The sequence below is a fragment of the Bidens hawaiensis genome, unplaced genomic scaffold (genome assembly GCF_021521415.1).
Source record: "Bidens hawaiensis isolate Kalapana, Puna unplaced genomic scaffold, B.hawaiensis_p1.1 tig00023203_1, whole genome shotgun sequence".
Classification (NCBI taxonomy): Eukaryota; Viridiplantae; Streptophyta; class Magnoliopsida; order Asterales; family Asteraceae; genus Bidens; species Bidens hawaiensis.
Window position 1 is genome coordinate 285,970 of NW_027493632.1, and position 18,385 is coordinate 304,354.

At 35.5% G+C, this 18,385-nt stretch overlaps 2 protein-coding genes and 1 pseudogene across 3 annotated transcripts; all 3 read right to left on the bottom strand.

Annotated features, from left to right (window-relative positions):
* Window positions 1-438: 438 nt before the first annotated feature.
* Window positions 439-8,016, bottom strand: LOC143567041 (exocyst complex component SEC10a-like; annotated as a pseudogene). The gene is made up of 23 exons (XR_013141334.1): window positions 7,779-8,016; window positions 7,588-7,662; window positions 7,318-7,419; window positions 7,169-7,219; window positions 7,000-7,105; window positions 6,789-6,908; window positions 6,610-6,701; window positions 6,309-6,474; window positions 6,156-6,232; window positions 5,978-6,076; window positions 5,807-5,897; window positions 4,552-4,637; window positions 4,303-4,428; window positions 3,900-3,953; window positions 3,706-3,822; window positions 3,509-3,601; window positions 2,228-2,374; window positions 2,051-2,148; window positions 1,611-1,695; window positions 1,220-1,278; window positions 1,047-1,145; window positions 888-971; window positions 439-738 (listed from the first exon to the last, which is right to left on the bottom strand). The product of XR_013141334.1 is annotated as an exocyst complex component SEC10a-like (transcript).
* Window positions 8,017-11,179: 3,163 nt separating this feature from the next.
* On the bottom strand, window positions 11,180-12,458 carry LOC143567040 (putative UDP-3-O-acyl-N-acetylglucosamine deacetylase 1, mitochondrial). Its single transcript, XM_077053566.1, has 4 exons — window positions 12,361-12,458; window positions 12,063-12,127; window positions 11,480-11,624; window positions 11,180-11,360 (listed from the first exon to the last, which is right to left on the bottom strand). The coding sequence occupies exons 2-4, from the start codon at window positions 12,116-12,118 to the stop codon at window positions 11,307-11,309; spliced, it is 255 nt and encodes an 84-aa protein (XP_076909681.1). The 5' UTR covers window positions 12,119-12,127; window positions 12,361-12,458; the 3' UTR covers window positions 11,180-11,306.
* LOC143567039 (putative UDP-3-O-acyl-N-acetylglucosamine deacetylase 1, mitochondrial) lies at window positions 11,486-13,805 on the bottom strand. The gene is made up of 6 exons (XM_077053565.1): window positions 13,737-13,805; window positions 13,341-13,646; window positions 12,577-12,783; window positions 12,361-12,462; window positions 12,063-12,127; window positions 11,486-11,624 (listed from the first exon to the last, which is right to left on the bottom strand). The coding sequence occupies exons 1-4, from the start codon at window positions 13,797-13,799 to the stop codon at window positions 12,442-12,444; spliced, it is 597 nt and encodes a 198-aa protein (XP_076909680.1). The 5' UTR covers window positions 13,800-13,805; the 3' UTR covers window positions 11,486-11,624; window positions 12,063-12,127; window positions 12,361-12,441.
* Between the last annotated feature and the right edge of the window lie 4,580 nt (window positions 13,806-18,385).

Consider the following 18,385-nt stretch of genomic DNA (forward strand, 5'->3'; position numbering starts at 1 on the left):
GTTCGAGCCTGGAACCGGTTTATAATGGGGTTTTGAATATAGGAACCGGTTCCGGTTCCTAGTCCCAAACCGTTTTGAACATCTCTACATATATGATGTGATAGGTGAAATATGTTATACATTTCATATGACTTTGTTAGTGGACACATAACTCAATTCAGTGTAAGTCATACACAAATACGTGGGGGCGTGATTTTTTTTTGCATGCCGACTATATTTTTCTTACCATACGACCCAAATAAAACGTCACTAATGTTAAATAGTTTGTCAGTAATGTTTCTTTAGCCAACCCCTTCATTTTAGGCGCATGATTTTTATAACTAAACGGATGGTAATCCCGAGGGGGGTTACCCACACAATGTAAATATACACATCAAATGAATACACCTAATTAAACATTATTAATATATAAACCTTGAAACCCTTATCACAAAAGGGTCAACGAAGTCTAAGTTACCTACTCATGATCCTAAAACAAATCCCAAAGATATAATAATTAAGAATCACTACGTTATAACATAAACAAGGTCATCTGAAGGTACCATTTTAAGCTGCAAGAGGCAATAAACCAACTGGTGTGGGACGTATAAACCCGAAAAAAAAAAAAAAAAAAGAACACAAACGCCTTGTCTTGTCCAACATGCATCACTTATAATCCTTGGTCTGGGTTAAGCCCAAACATGACTGAGCTTGGATGCGAGCCTTGCACTTCTGTAGTCGTCTCAAAGCTGCACAAACCTAATGTTTGGATCCAAAACACAAAGCATTAATACATCTTTCTTGATCACATTAAACACGTACGGTTTATTTATATAATATTTCTTTTTAAAAAAATGAGAGAGGAGTTTTTGGGACAGATGGATATTATTAAGAGAATGATTGATTACCTTTGGGCCTCTTTTTTAATGCTCGGAGTGCCCTCAATTAGACTTGCCAAGCTTTCAGGGGCCACAATAAATATATTGGCCATGCTGATGATTTAAAGGTTATATAATTAATTAGTCATTTAGGAACAAAAGATCCTATCCTCCTTAAAGACAACTTACATGCTTAACGATTCAAATTTTTCATCAATTGTAGGGGTGTTGAAGTTTCGCAGGAAGTCCCCATACTCGGTGATGTCACGTTTAAGTTTCAGTCCTCCACTGCATTAATATGTAAATGTGGATATATCGTTATATTTTCTTCTTGAAACCATCACATTCATTTTGAACGTTACCTCGCATTAAAAGCAAACTTTAACCATTGGTTAGTCAGGGTCTTGTGCAACCAGTTTCCCTATATCAACAAAGTAACTGTGTTAACGCTCCAGCATATGAAGAAAGCATAGCTAGATGTTTTACAAAGCTAACGGAATAGCAACGCATAGCAAACATTCATAAGTTACAGCATGCAGAGTTAATAGATTCAAATGTCAAGACAGGCGGTCACAAAAGCAATAGCATCATTAGTTGCATATGGGGACAATAGTGATGTCTATCATGCAGTAATGCATCATGCATGAAAGAGTTGCAGATTGCATCTAATTATGAAGCTATGATTGGATGAAATAGAAGAAATAACTTAACATACGTCAATAAATCAACTGTACAGAAGAAATTTAGACGTACCAATTCACCTAGAAAAGATTGTTTGTTAAGACCTTCTAGCGCAGTGAATGCCGACTCAAGCACACGAGAGAGATATGCTACAACTCTAACCAAAACTTTGTAAGTTAGTATTAATAAGAATATATAATAACATACAAGGGGAAAAAGAAAACTGAACAAATGTCATTATAAACTTCCACCCCAATTTTATAACATAAACAATCGACATCTTCAAATAAACAATGAACGTGTTATAAATACTAATCCTAACTAACGGTTATTGAACATGACCGCTCCACTACTCCTACATTTGTGAATTATTTTGGTTAACTAAATTTAAGTGGGACTTAGTAACTGTCTGGGTTCATATCAAAAGATTAATGTTTACTAATCACAAGAGAATCCATAATGAAGAATCATACTATAAAGAAAACAATTCCAAGTTTGTTAAACTGCACAACCTTGTACATGCAGTTGTAGGACGAGGATCTGCCATGAGGCCGTCATCTGCTGACTTAAAGTCCGTTGCCTTTTGCTCGGTTGAAAGCAACCGTTCCACCTGCAGAACAAAGTACAAATATGCTATATGCATCTATGACAAATTATAGAGCTCAAAGTTAGTATTTAATAATGCAGACCTCAGAAATAACTATCTCAATGCATTGTTGGAGGCCTTTACATGCAGAACTCTCAGCACTGGACATAGCTGTTGTCATCTCCTCACAGGAAGAAGCATGTGCACCATCCACTGGTAAAAGGAGCCTTGAAATAGATTTGGCAAAGTACTACAATCCAGTAAAGTAAGCATTTAAATTGTCATATATATATATATATATATATATATATATATATATATATATATATATATATATATATTATAGGATGAGTATCATTACAGAATTATTAAATTATTTAAGAACTTGAGGGAACCCTTGAAAACTAACGTTTTTTATAGAAAAATTTGTATGTTAAGTTTATTTGAGTGTAGCTTTATCATTTTCTATATCTATGTTTACTATTACAATTTTGAAAATTAGTTTTTATACATATCTATGTTTTGTTTTACACCTATGTAAATTTGTTAGTACATAATTTTTACACATATGTGAACTTGTGATTAATATATGTAATCAAGTTTTTTTTAATATAAAATATGATAAAACTACACTTAAATAATGTTAATATGTAAAAAAATTAAAAAAGTGTTTGGTTGTTTAGAGTTCCTAATAGTTCTTAATTTTTTTATAGTTCTTAAATGATACTAACCCTTATATATATATATATATATATATATATATATATATATATATATATATAGGATCAGGATCATGAGAGAACCTTTTTGAAATTGAGAACTATGAGAACCATTTTGAACCACAAAAAAACCAAAAATAAAACAAATCATAAAATAAAATAAAACACAAAAATCAAAAAAGTAAAAAAACCAAAATTCTTATTTTATCATCCCGATTTCATAAAAAAAACTCGGTTTAGCTAAATTATATACACATATGTATAATACATACATATATGTACATTTACATGTTTTTTTTGTACACATGTGTATAATTTAAGATAAATGATGTTGTACATATGTGTATATTACGTAATTAAAGATTAAATAAAATTATACATATGTGTATAATACAACGTTTTTTTTTCTATTTTTTTTATTTTTTTAATGAAACCGGAATGAAATATAAGAATTTTTGTTTTTTTACTTTTTTAAAATTTTTATTATTTTTTGTTTTATGATTTTTTTAAATATTTTTTTAAAGGTGTTTTTAGTTGTCCAAAATGGTTCTTAAAGTTCTCAATTTGCAAAGGGTTCTCTTAGGATCTTTACCCTATCTATCTATATATATATATATATATATATATTATCAAATAGTAAACCAAGAGTGCAAATGGAAGCATACTTGCTGAATTATAGCCACACTGCTTCCACAACCTTGTAAAGCAAGCATGAAAGACATAAAACTGCTTTCACCAGCAGTAACCGCACCCTCTGCCTACATGCCAAATTTGGTTTGTCATGACTATGCAACTCGTTACAGTGGTCTACTTTTTGATATAGATAGTATGTTTGAATAAGGAGTACATAGAGACTAATTACCACGGGAGCAGGGCCAGACGTCACTTTTCGACCCAGCACAAACCTCTCTCTCTGAGAAGCGGCTTCCCTGAGGCCCTCCCTAGATCTTTCAAGCCCTTCTGTTGTATATTGCCTGACCTGCAGCATCAAAGTATATGAATTTTGACAAGTATAAACAAGCACAAAATGACATGTATGCAATGTTGATGACTTACTTGGTCTAGAAGGCAAGTAAACACAGCTTTAGCATTGGCTGCAAGATTAGCAGGCTGTATGCAGACAGAGAAGCACATAAATTCTCAAGTTTTGATACATTCATCTTTCATGTGTGTTTTACTTTTCTTATTCGCATGTGTGCGTGTGAGAGAGAATCCATATCTCAGAAGGTTTGTAAATTCCCAAAATATGATTATTTTTTTTTCCTTAGGCACTCTTATGTTGCCATATTTTATTCTTTATAATATTCGATCTCCTGGTAAATAGAAAGTTTTGTTTAAATTTTAGAGGCTGCAACTATTTACATGAAAACCACAAACACTGAACAATACAATATGTCATGTAGTTGAATACTACATGAAAAGTCCAAAAGAACTTAACTAGATTTGCATCAAGCTTTACCTGAGGTGAAAACAATTTGCATCTTAAAATTGCTTCTTCGTTCCAATTCACAAACTCCATTACCACTGTAACAGATATTGTAGCTCCTTTGGCTGTCAACTGGCCCTCAGCAAGCAGTTCATCCATCTGCATAGCATAATTCATGATGTACTTTTACCGTTCAAAAAAATATTCCATGATGTAAGGTGGAGGGATATAAAGAAAGGCCAAGACAGACAGTAAAAGAGAGAGAAAAGTGCTGATAAGAACCTTTGCTTTGTAGAGTTGTCTCATAGAGGCTCGTTCACACTCACGATAGATATCTTTATGCTCGGTAAACAGAGATTCTGTTAGGCCTGTACGGACAACCATCATGGTCTATTATTTTCCAAATCCCGCATGATCCATAACTATGAAGGTAATTAAATGGCATAAAATACTCTAAATTGTCTATTAGTTTGTGATAGTGAAGGATAGTTAATCATCATAGATGGACATATGAATATCACATGGAACTGTATGCTAGGAAAACAAGAGATACTACACATGACCTTGTGACAGTTCTCCCCAATGCTTACAAATAACAGGAAGATGTAACTTTTTGTTATATGATCGGATTTTTTTTTTATAAACTAAACAGGATACGTACACAGACGGTATGACCCAACTAATCGAAAAAATAGGTTTATCTGGCTCGTAACAACCTTATTAAAACCATGACCACAGAGTATGGAAAAACCACATTAACTTATTAATTGTTCAACAAAACCAACAAAGCTTACCAAGGTTTTGATGCATGCTTAGTTATAAATTTAACTTCTTGTATAATCTTGCAACTGCCTTCTTTGATGCATCCCTAAAGTCTACCAAACATGTATTATGCTACTTAAATCCATAGTAGTCATGAATATATTAGATTTAGATATAAGACGATATAATCAACAAACTGATTTACTATTTTCTTCATCTAACGACTGTAGTTGCGGATTTAACATAACCAACCCACCAATAAATCAAAACCAACAGTTATATGTTATGAATAAAATGTTTACTTTTTGATTTACACTATTATCTACCACTTGCAAGTTTTCTTAATAAATGCAAGTGCTGATATTTTAGAACTCTTGTTCTAAAGTTCTCTACTAGTAAGCTTTACACTAGATTTTGTAACTTCTATGAATTAAAGCCACATGTATGCAAGAATAGTTATTTCTTAATTTAAGATTCTGCAACTCGAATGGAAGGACAGGCACACAACAAATAGGCTGTTAATCATAAGATTTGCAGCTAAATTTAATATCCACCACTACCTTAGTGTCCCCATAAGGTCATAAGAAAATTGACTCTGGTGTCTTATAACTTATATCCAACTAAATCTACTTCTCTTACTAACCAGTAACAACTAACAATTTTTTTTAATCCATCGAAAATATATTTACCATGCCAGGTTTTGATTTATGGTGTCATTGACCAAAAAGAAATAAAAAAACAAAAAACATAGCAGTGTGTCTTAAAAAGGTAGTACCTTCAACATCCAAGTCACCACATCCCACACTGCGGAGATCTTTGGCAAGTTCTTGTGTCCTCTCATATCCCACTGCAAGCCTTCTGAGATACTGAAATCACAAACATAAAAGCAAAACTGAAACATAAGCCTAAGAATTCATGTTGCATCCACACAATTCAATGTACTTACTAGCAATAATCCACCTTGTCTCATAAGAGGTGGATTAACGAGTGATGGTTTCACCAATAGCTTCTCTAAAAGGTTTGGGATTCGGTCCTCCATTACTCTCTGTCACAGCCACAACATGCATGTTGTAAATTCCTAGTACAACCTTTGAGGAGACTATAAGATTTAGCATTTCAAATACCTGAACCAATATTGACATGACATCATTGGGCCAAGGGAATACAGTCCTGATGGTGTTTGATTCTTTTCAGACAGTATCTGTTTCACAGAAATTACGGTTTCTATATATGAGACACCAGCATTTTTCTAAAAAAAAGGTTGAAAAATTCCATACCTATTATTTGTTTGTATCGTTCTGATAGAGCAATGTTGACGTCCTCGTGGTTAGGTGTGGAATCCGGGTCGCCAAGAACCAACCTAGAGTCTTCGTTCATCACCTCTACATCAAACATTGGGCGTAAGCCCACATAATGTTGCATGGCACTGGTGCCTCTGTTAAACTGCACATATACACGGTAAGCCACAATTGAATATGTTGCTGATGATTATATTAAATACTTCCTGGAGTTTATAATGGATAATTAACATGTAACATCCACATCATGTAAAATCCTACAAACTAGACATACGAGTACCTGCGAAAGGATTTTTGCACACTCTGCCATATTAGTCAATTCTCTCCTCTGAGATGCGGAATCAAATCGAGCCAACAACTTGTTCTCCAATTCTAAATAAACATTCACCACAAGCAAATTTCACATGTAAGCAATAAAAAAGGTAAAAATGATAACTTCAAAACTTAGTAACAACATACCATTGCAGTATTCTTGCAGGTTGGTAATTGCAACCTCCAGTCCTTTACTAGCATTTGAATTTCCTGCAACAGATTGCATAGTTGCCCCATGCCTTCCAATATCTTCCTCCGCAAGTGAACCTAAAATAAAGGATAAAAACTCAAACGTTCAATTTCCTAGACTAAAGAAACTAATGTCAAGAGTTGGCACATGTAAATAAAGTTATCATACGCAATTTTTGTGCAATAGAAGCAGCCTCGGCTACACGCTTGTCATCAGAGAATAGTGAGGGAAGCTGTATCAAGTCACCCTGGCTACTGTTGAATTCCATCAGGTGCTGGAAGACCATAACAAATAATATTAGCAAGGGACGGCGGGAAGGATAATAACTCTCGAATACCTTTATGAGTTCCATAGTTTGGTTAGCAGTCTCCCGCTGGGAATCTGCACTCTGGTAATAAAGAACACAAGGTTGAAATAAACTTGGTAACTAATAGCATCCACTGAAACGCCCAAAAGCAATAGATACAGATATTCGTAAAACTTCACCTGCAAATGATCCCCAATCTTTGCAGCTGTCTGTCCAACACTTGAAATACGTGAATCCAATCTCGTAAAACTCCTAAATATTCCATCTAAACCCTTTTCTAGCTGAAAATTGAGATATAATTATAAGACTATAACTGAAAATGCTGATTGAATATTAGAATGTTAAAGGTATACCAAAGATTCATCATGGCATGTAATGCATACTTCTATAATGCTAGATATGTCTGAACCAATAGTATTACAGTTCAATAAAAAAAATGAATAAATTACCTCGCCAAGTGTCTTCCAATGTTTAGAGTCTTGTTTAACAACATCCTTTTTAAGCTTTTGTAGTCTTTCATCAATCTTGAACAAACATGAGAATAAATGAGAGAAAGGCACGTGTTCGGTGCAAAAAAGCGGAGAAGAATATTCATTGATAAAGAAGAGAAAGGTAAGAAGAATGCAAAGTTAATATCTACCTGTTTCCGAAGGTCGACTAATTGTGTGCAAGAATCCTTAAAGATTAACAATAAAGTGTCTACTTCAGGAAAGAGGGGACTTGATAACCCTTTAGCTGACTTCGAACTTGACAAAGTATCGGTGTCCGCTGAGTCAGCCTCTTCTTCTACAAAAGATGGCAACAGCCCGTTTACTAGGTTGGAAAATAAAGCATCATATGAGAAGTCCCCCTTCATAAAACAGAACATCATTTAATCAAATAAATGTGGAACACACAGTCAGTCACACATACACATAGCATGAGGCTTTACCTTGAAATTATGTATTTCTAAAACAAGTGATTCAGCATTGCCTTCTTCTTTCATCTAAACATCAGAAACAATTATTTGCCAATCAGCCATTGTGTAATTTCGTTACAATAAATCAAACAAACGATGCAGCACTGGAAATGAAGATACACTTCACTAGGTGTCTAGTAATTAGTGATGTCTAGTACATGGAATTCGACACAAAATAGATCACACTCAGTTGTATTACGAAACATTAGGATGAGTTGATGACCACTCATACACACTTAACCTCAATCTCAATAACATTCATGCACATTTACATCTTATAAATAGTCTGCAATATTCATCTACAAAAAACAAACACACACACACAGAGAAAAACTGTAAATATGGCAGCTACTCATCCACTCAGTAATCAATATTGTAGCGAATCTACTTGACAAGTAGGGCTGTAAACGAACCGAACCAAACCAAACCAAACCAAACAAAGCCTTCCCCATGTCCGTTTGTTAAGCTATTATCAGACAAGCGAACAGTTTACGAAACAAACCAAACGAAATTTCTTGCTCGTGTTGATCATTCATCAAGAAAATGAACTTGTTTGTGAACGGTTCACAAGCACAAACACAACGTTTTATCTGATTTTGGTAACCGAGAATGGTCAGTGTTGGTTGCTTTTTTCTTAACACTAATATGCTAAATTCACATACAAACTAATCAAATAATAGTCATATCACTTTTGCTTGTTGATAGTTTTGCTTATATCCATATGAAAATAATATTAGAAACCTTTATTGAAGAGATATAAAGAAACAAACAAACCGAACCGAACCAAACCAAACAAAGCCTTCCCCATGTTTGTTCGCTAAGCTATTATCAGACGAACAGACATGGGGAAGGCTTCTTGCGGTGCACGCATATAATGTATATATGTGTGAACCCTCGGGTGGGCAAAAGTGAAATTGCACAATTTTTGACGTTATTTTACTAATCTCGTGAATATAACGTTAAAAGTGGCGGAAGGTTAATCAGGCATCATGTGGTGGCGTTGATAGCCTAAAGACAAGGGTACATGCACCAATCGGCCGGTGTCCCGATGATATAAGTGTTATGTGCCTTATGTCCAAGGCTTGATGCAAAACTACTATCTAGCCGAGGGTCTCACGGAAGCAGCCTCTCTATTCCTAAAGGGCAGAGGTAAGGCTGTCTACATCTTACCCTCCTCAGACCCTACCATAGCTTTGCTATTGGTGGGATATATTGATGATGATGATATATAAAGAAACAAACATTAGCAAACACATAATGTAACGTTCACTAACACAACTGACAAAAGAAGAATAACTACCTACCTAGCTATCATATGAAGTCTGCAACAGAATCATGTTTAACCTAATTATAGCAGATTTATGAAAACCTAGCTAAATTAGTGGATGAATATTTTGATCTGATTAATATTGAATTTGTAATAATGTAATGTGTAGAGAAATGATTAACCTTCTTAGATGATGATGATGATGATGATGATGATGATGATTTATTTCACAAATAATAATAATTCTTCTTCTTGGTGGTGTTGATTTTGTTTTATGAATAGATCAACGTCATGTTGCTGGTTACATAACTGAGCATGTAGATTGTGACAAGTGTAATCAGAATACGTACGGAAAATAGAAAATCTCCCTGTTATTATTATTAGTATTATTACTAAAATTATCATGTCATATGTATCCACCCATTGATTAATTTAGGTTAGCCAATTTAGCCAGTAGTTCATTTAGAGAGAGGATTGTTAAAAAAAACTTGTATGCAGTAGTTATTACATTTAATCACAACCATATCATTTACGTCATTATTCATTCAATTCCTGATAACGTGTTTTCAACCTCTTTATCATAATCTGCTATCTATTTTAAAGAAAATTTGAAAACCATTATGATCTTTAAAATATTTTCAATTAAAGTTTGTTTTTTGATCCATGGGGTTATCTTATTGAAACAGGGTCATGTTTTTTCCTTTGCTTTTTTATAAGGTTTTGAGTCTATTTTTCTTGTTATTAATTATGGACATCAACTGATTCTAAATATGGTTGTTTTCGTACTACATTCGAGTCAAATTTGTGGTTTGGGTTGTAAAGGTGGTGTATGGAAAGAATAAAAATGGTTTTGTTGATCAAAAAAGACCATTGGGCATGTTTGTTTTAATCAAAAACGAAACGAGTCATATCTGTCGGCTTATTTTGACAGCTTAATTCGGGTATTGCTTGCTAATAGGTTGCATACAAGAGCAATTTGGGAATTTTTTACATTACTTTGCAATTTGCATGTCACCCGGCTAAAACAAAAGGTATCATGCACAAAAATGGCAAAGAGATCAACAAATTCTACCCTAAAGCTATACATATCAACATCGATATACAAAACACATTGTGATGGCGGCTAAAAGAACGTTCTGAAAGAATCAGAGACACCTTTAATTGTTGAAAAATCTTGCAACTTTACATGTAAAAGAAGTGCAGTAGTATACTGATGAGTTAACTAACATATTAATCACAGATTCACAGCAGTAATCTTATCATGATCTCCGGCAGTTATCAATTGCTTTACAATTCCTTCCACCTACACAACACCAGAACCATCACTGATAATACCAAAAAAACAAAAAAATAAATTAATTAAGCAACACCAGCCAAAATGAACAATTGAACAAAAACAGCACAACTAAAATACCAAAAAGCAACACTAACCTCAAGAGCCGCATTTTTACGCTTCTCGTATAGCCAAAATACCAAAACTTTGGTCATGCCTTGTTTTCAGATTCAGATTTTTGACTCAGTATGTACAATTTAATGAGACTCAGAACTTGCATCTCTTGATTAATCATCCCATTTATATTCACTTTTGAGATAATATCATTAATGAAACTGGTTTCACTCTCATATCCCTCAAAAATGAGGTTCTGACACCAATATGTTAAGTATTTTCAAATAAAATAAAAATGTATTCAGATTAAGGATGCCAAATGAAAACGATACAACTGAAGAACATGTTTTATTGATAATCAGAGATTGTATTATATAAAACTGGAAACAACAGAAATGAAAACAGATTGCTAATACTATAGAAAAGATAACAAGATGTCAAAGCATAGTGTTTTGACTAGCAATTCCTAAAGTATAAGACTATTATCATGAACAAATACCATTTCAAAAGTCACAACTTCAACAACTTGTATCACATGTGTATACTACAACCGTGCTCAAGAAGTAGCTGCTAGCTGGCGAACAAATTTAGCATGCAACAAGTGTCCTCCCTGCATTTGTACAAATGTGTTAAATATGATTTTGCAAAAACCATATAATTAGAATAATAATATAAATTCTAAACACTATTATACATAACTAGTGCATTAAAAGAATTAAAGATACAAACCTTATAAGCTATAATATTTGCAACTGGAAGCCCTTGACTACCACTACGGGCAAAAAGAGAGACATCGCCAATAAAATCCAAAATCTTGTGCCTACATGGCTCCTCGGGTGACCGCAAAGGCGGATTCAACAAACCGTTGCTAGTACTGGAACAGAACATAAACAACATGTTGTGTTTGCTCGTTTATATATTCACTTAATTAATTTAGGCCCATTGTAAATTCGACTAGTTTATGAAATTAAGATCACGCATTACAGTTTAGTCAAGTTTCTCTATCTTTTAGGTTCAATATCTTGATATTCGGTTTACTTTTAATTTGAGTTCGCTCAATCATGTTCTTTCATGGTATTAACAAACAAACACGAACAAGAAAGACCAATCTTTAATTCTTCGTGTTCGATCATTTCTTCAGTTAGTTAAATGGGTGAAACAAGCATGCTTCTTTCGTGTTTGTTCAGTTCGTTTACAACCCTACCGACATGTTAGTCTATAAAAGCAACTTATTGAGATCGGGCTCTAGTCAAAATTTCAGGGTCATTTCAGGTTCAACCTGTCAACCCAAAATTTTTGGCAAACATCTCACCTGAAAACAAGAGCATTCTCTGCCGAACCACCCTTAATGAGTCCTGCATTTCGCATTTTCTCCACCTGCAACAGTTTTTTTTCGTTAAATAAACATGACAAAAGTCAAACATAGACCATAGGTCCTGTTTTAAGATTAATGGTAATGCAAATTTGGCGGATTTCACACTGATAATAACTAAAATTTAACATCAAATACACAAGTGGCGGGATCTTAAGATGTTACAGTTGGAGTTTGAGTATTCCAACATAGAATGACAGCAAGAAAAAACTGTTGGCTAAGAGAATCAGCACCTTACCTCTTCATAAATGCAGAAGGTTCTAGAAGGAGCTATTTCTTTATAATAGAAAGATCCAGTGCAGAATCTTGAAGAAAACCATTAAAGGCTTAAATCTGATACCTGAAATAGTATACATAGACATATATGTTAATGGAAGTACAACCATAGCCAAAATGCAAAATGTAGCAGTGTGTGAATGTGGCTGTATCTAAAGAAAAGAAACAATATAATTACCAGTGGAAAATCGATTCCATAACTGATATTAGTTTCATTAGCAGGAAATGCTGCTATAACCGAATCTCCTTCTGACACACGAACAGGTTGAGTAATATATGGTGCCACTTTATCACAACTTCTGCCATTGGAATCCATGGAGACCGTCAGTCCAACCTGGTCAATAGCTTCCACCCATTCTCTAGCTGATCCATCAAAAATTGGAACCTAAATCACACAATCAAATTCTGTGCTGAATATTTTAAATTATAACCTAATTTCATGTAGGCCCGTAAACGAGGGCATGTTCGTGTTCATTCATTTAACTTTAACCAAACACGAACAAGAACATATAATCAAACACGTTTTTTGTTCGTGTTCATTCATTAAGAAAATGGTCATGTTCTTGTCCGTTTATGTCTGTTCCCTAAACGAATAGTTCACGAACATAAACAAACAAACAATTTAAACGAACACAAATGAACATAAGCGACCATTAATGCGCACAAACGAACAAGTCTGATGCATCACAATTTATCCAAAAACACATCTAAACTAGTTGTATAAGTTTACATGATTTATCCAAAATATTCATCATGATTAGTGGTTTAAATGAGCCCGTGGTATGTTTATATTTATCTACCCAAAATATCCATCATAAAAGAAGGAACAAAACGTGTGTTCATATTCGTTCGTTGAACCAAGGAACAATTCATGAACGATGGGTTCATTTACAGGCCTAATTTGATGTATTCAAATACTTGGAAGCTATTGATGGTACTTACCTCCACTGATGTGGTATCATCATAGTTGGTAATCTCTATTCGACAATTATCGACGCCGGTCCCTTCCAAGGCCGATAGCAAATGCTCAACGGTGCGAATACTGTGGCCGTCTTTACGAAGCGTGGTACAAAGCGGCGAATCTTCAGCAAAATCGATTGAGGCGGGAATTAAATGTGAACGGAAGTCGAAGTACCTTCCTGTTCCGGCTGACTCTGGCCAGATTCTCACAGTGGATTGATTGCCGGAGTGGAGTGTGCGGCCTGTCTTCTCGATGCAGGTACGGATTGTTTGCTGCTGCTTACAGGTCTGTTGATAATAATAATAATATCATTAGATAGAAGAAGATAGAAAGTGATAAAAATCGAATGTATAGATAGAAGAGAAAATGAGACGTACGGATTTCCATGAAATCAGAGAGGATGATTTGAAAGCTTCCATGGCGACGCGTATGATTGTCATTTCACCGTGGGTCGGGCACACAAGGTTTTCAAACTTTTACATATTTTGATTCTCAGAGGGTGAGCTGAAACCGAAAAAACCGAATCGAAACCGAATTAATTGAAAAAACCGAACTAAAGCATTAACCGACGTTTTTTTTTTTTTTTTTTTTGAAAAACCGAAATTTCGGTTTCGGTTCGGATACCTATTTCTAAAATACCGAAAAAAACCGAACCGAACCGTATTGCTTCAGGACCCACTAGAATATTTTAATTGTTTAGTCCAACTTTGTGATCCATAATTCATTGTTTTATATTACTAAGTGTGGCACATTTAACATACAATATTATTTCACCTAATCATTTTTAACCTAATAGTCTTCAACAATCACTCTCAATTCTCACTCATACTTGACATAGTACTCTTTTAAGTTTGTATTCGTTTGGTTCCACGTAACAAATGCTTATTTTTATCTTTTGAATCTAATATGCATTTTCATTTTTTTTGCAATGTCCACACACACAAAAAAAAATAAAAAATTTAAAAACCGAATATAACCGAACCGAAACCGAAAAACCGAAAACCGAAAAACCGAAACCGATCGGTTTGTATATATGAAAAACCGATCGGTTTGTATATATGCTAACATTACAAATGAGGAAGACTAGTGGTTATGGAATGTTGGAGATGATGGAATATTTACTGTTCGTTCCGCCCGTAAATTGTTGAGTAACCAATCCTTTCTCGAAAACCAAACTATGTACGAGTGGATCAATTGGGTTCCCATAAAAGTAAATGTTTTTTGTTGGAAAGCCATTCAAGATAGAATAGCAACCCGGGTTGGGCTTTTGAGAAGGCATACTAACGTGAGTACGACTCTTTGTCCATTTTGCTCTGAGCATGACGAGACGGTGGGCCATTTGCTAATCACATGTTCTATGGCTGATTTCGTTTGGCAAAAGATTTCAAGGTGGTGCAAGCTTCCACCTTTTTTCGCTTTCTCGATATCAGATGTTATGGAGTTGCAAAATCATTATTGCCAAGGTCGTACAAAAAGCAAGATAATTCAAGTGATTTGCCGGGTCACCCTTTGGAGTCTTTGGATGGCGAGGAATAAAAAGATTTTTGACGGGTCAATACTAGCTCGAACACGTTAATGGAGGAAATAAAGATGTTGAGTTTTCTTGGGTGGGAGATCGAGCTAAAAATTTTGGCGTTAGTTGGGAAAATTGGTGTAGGTTTGATATAACGAATATGTAATATCACACTTTTGTTTTCTGTTTGTTTTTTTTTGTGCTTGCTTTTGCTTGTTTTTGTTTAATACAATCCCGCCTTTCAAAAAAAAAGTAATTATTATGTTTTCATCTAGAACAATCTATCATATTATTGCCTTTTGTTCTTCTTTGATATGAGAATAAATAGAACTTTTAGTGGTGTTCGAAATTGATTTGACCAAAGTTGAGACTAATATGTATATAGTGAAGTTATCTTGTACACTATAATACTATATATAGTATATGTAGATGTGGAACAAATGTGCTCGCAAAGAAGTATCGTGAAGGATGAAAAGAACCCATCAAGAAGTGAAATAGAAATGGAACCATAAGCTCTCAAGTAATAGGAGGAGACCGGGGCTTGATCACATGCCCGTTGGAGTAAGCCAACAACTCATAGGTAGTGGCTTGGTTAAGGGAACCCATTGTAACATCCCGAAATTTAACCCGGTGACCAAAAATCTATCTTTTGTAAATAAATGATATTTTCATTATTTTAAAAGATTTCAGATATTTTATTCAAAGTTATTTCATAAAAGTTTATAGAAAAATGTTTCGTTTTACAAAATTTATGGACTCGGCTAATCTCGACCCGTAGGTAGCCAACCCGCGCCTAACCAAACCCGTAGTATATAAACGAAAGTTCTTGACACTTCCACCATTTTCACCCAACTCTTTCACTTGCACCCACCCAAACTCTCTCATTTCTAGAGAGAGAAGCTAGAGAGAGAAAGTCCTCAAATCACAAATCCGAGCCCGGAATCTTGTTCCTAATCGTTTTTGGTAAGTCCCTTTCGAAAATCATCCGTTTTCATAACCATTTTCGGCCTCAAATCGAGCAAAAACTCCCATTTTCGTAACTTGAGTTTTCGGGTCAAAAACCGACTTGTTTTGGTGTCAAAATGCAAGCTTTTATGTTTAAAAGTACTAGGAATCGATACCCCTTTCAATCCCGAGCATTTCCATGTCAAAAACTTCGATTTTGGGTCAAAAATCTGGAAAATCTGGAAAACCCGTAGGTTTCTCCGTCGCCCAGCTTGAAGGAGTCGAATCAGACTCATTCGATCGAACCAGTCGATCGAACCAGTTCATTCGATCGAAGGAGTCGATCGAACCAGTCCAGTCAACCGAATAGGAAAGCAACCGAATGGTCTCCAACTCATTCGATCGAATGAGCTTCGTATTCGATCGAACGAGTGTCTATTCGATCGAACAAGTTCCATGTCCGACCGAACGAGTTTTCCCAAACTGGTTCGACCGAATGTGTTTCTGGTTCGATCGAGTGTGCCTCAGATTCGATCGAATGTGTGTCTATTCGATTGAATGTGTGCCTATTCGACCGAACGTGTTCCTACTCGATCGAATGTATTCTAATTCGATCGAATGTATTCTTATTCGATCGAATCAAGCCAGAACCAAGCTGTTTTCATCTTTAAAAACCCAGTTTTTGCTCGAGGTCGCGTAAACTCGTTTTCTTAGACTTATAGCACGTTGTTAACCTTATACGTATGTCCAACTCTAGGCTAAGGAGATCTTCTGTAGCACCATCCTAACCCGAGATCAAGGTGAGTTCATAAACCCCTTTTCAACTGTTTTCACTTTATCAAACCACGGGGTGGAAATATGCAAAACACTTTACTTCAAACCTTTATACACTGTTTTACTCTGCTTTTACTCGCTTTCACTTATAACTTAACGTAATGTAAACACCATCACAATTACTTTACTTACTCTATAAATTTGTATCACTTTATGAAATGTTACACTATGAACCATTGTACTATGAACCATTGTACTATGAACCGTTGCACTATGAACTATATGCTCTATGAACTGTTGCTCTATGAACCACGGTCACTATCTCGACTGCTTTGGGTACTGCGGCACCCATGTAAGTCTCGCACACTCGACTGCTTTGGATACTGCGGCATCCATGTAAGTCTCGCATACCCGACGGCCTTGGATTCTGTGTGAATCCATGTAAGTCTCGCCTCACACTCGCGTGACCTCTATGTGTACTATGTGTTATTACTTGCTCTTTGGTCTATCTGTTATGTGCATTTATCTCAAGAATTGTGAACTATTGTATTGCCTTATACACGTTGTAACTCAATGATCCACGTACACGCCTTTCACACACTATTATGAACTGTACCGAACCATGTATTATACACTACGCTTTTACTTATGAACTGTCTTCTCACTTTGAAACTCATAAAACAATAAGCACAGCAAAATATGTTGTAGGAGTGGTGGGTTAGCCGCTGGTACACCCTATATATAAACCCCTACAACATGGTCTAACATGCTTGTGTATGAAGCCTTTTCCTTTTACAACAAACTTATGTTCTCACTCAACTATTTTTGTAGTTGACGCTTTCTTGCATATTTTTCAGGTAATGCTAATAGATGAAGAACAGGGATTTCTAGATGGCCTTAGGAGATGACTGAAGGCGTAGTACTAGACTTAGTATCTGTTGGACTATTGTGGTTTTATTTGTATCTTTTGAACAATGTAACTTGATTATCTATGTATGCATTTCATTTAGACTCTTAACCTGTGTTATGGCTTATTCAATCTGAGACTTCGTCCACGCCCTTGGCATTCCGCCTCTGGCCGGGGTGTGACAGATTGGTATCAGAGCCCAAGGTTATAGAGAATTAGGTATGACCTAGACTATAACTTAGGGACCATACTCTGGATAGTATCATGCATCACTTGCACATATCACACTCGCATACTTGTTAACTGTTTACGTACTACTTGCTTACTTACCAAATATTTACGTGTTACTTGCTTACCTGTTTATCTGTTTAATTAACGCTTGTCTCTCCACCCTGATCTATGTTCGAGCATGATGCCACATATCACTATATCGCCTCTTGTATCACACCTACACATTGTTCGCTTATCTTGTGATCGCCTTACTCTATTGCTATATCCTCGATGTATCTCCTTTGCACTTGTCTCTCATTTTGTCTATTCCCAGAATGCCTCCCCGACGCGCTGATAACTCTGACTCTGCCGAGCTAGCCAACATTATCGCACAACAGATAGCTGCTGTTCTTCCTGGAATGGTGACTCAAATCGCTCAGACCATGCGAGAGGGAGTTCAACCCGCTGCAAACCAAGACCTGAACCCGAACGTTAATGCAACCGATCGACACTACAAGGCCTTCCAAAGTGCCCGACCGACGAACTTCGAAGGATTCGAAGGCGCTGCTGGTCTTCTTCAATGGTTCGAAAAGATGGAAGTTACGTTCGATATCGTTGCTTGCCCGGAAAATCTGCAAGTCCGTTTTGCTGCAAGTATGTTTCTCAAGCGCGCCCTG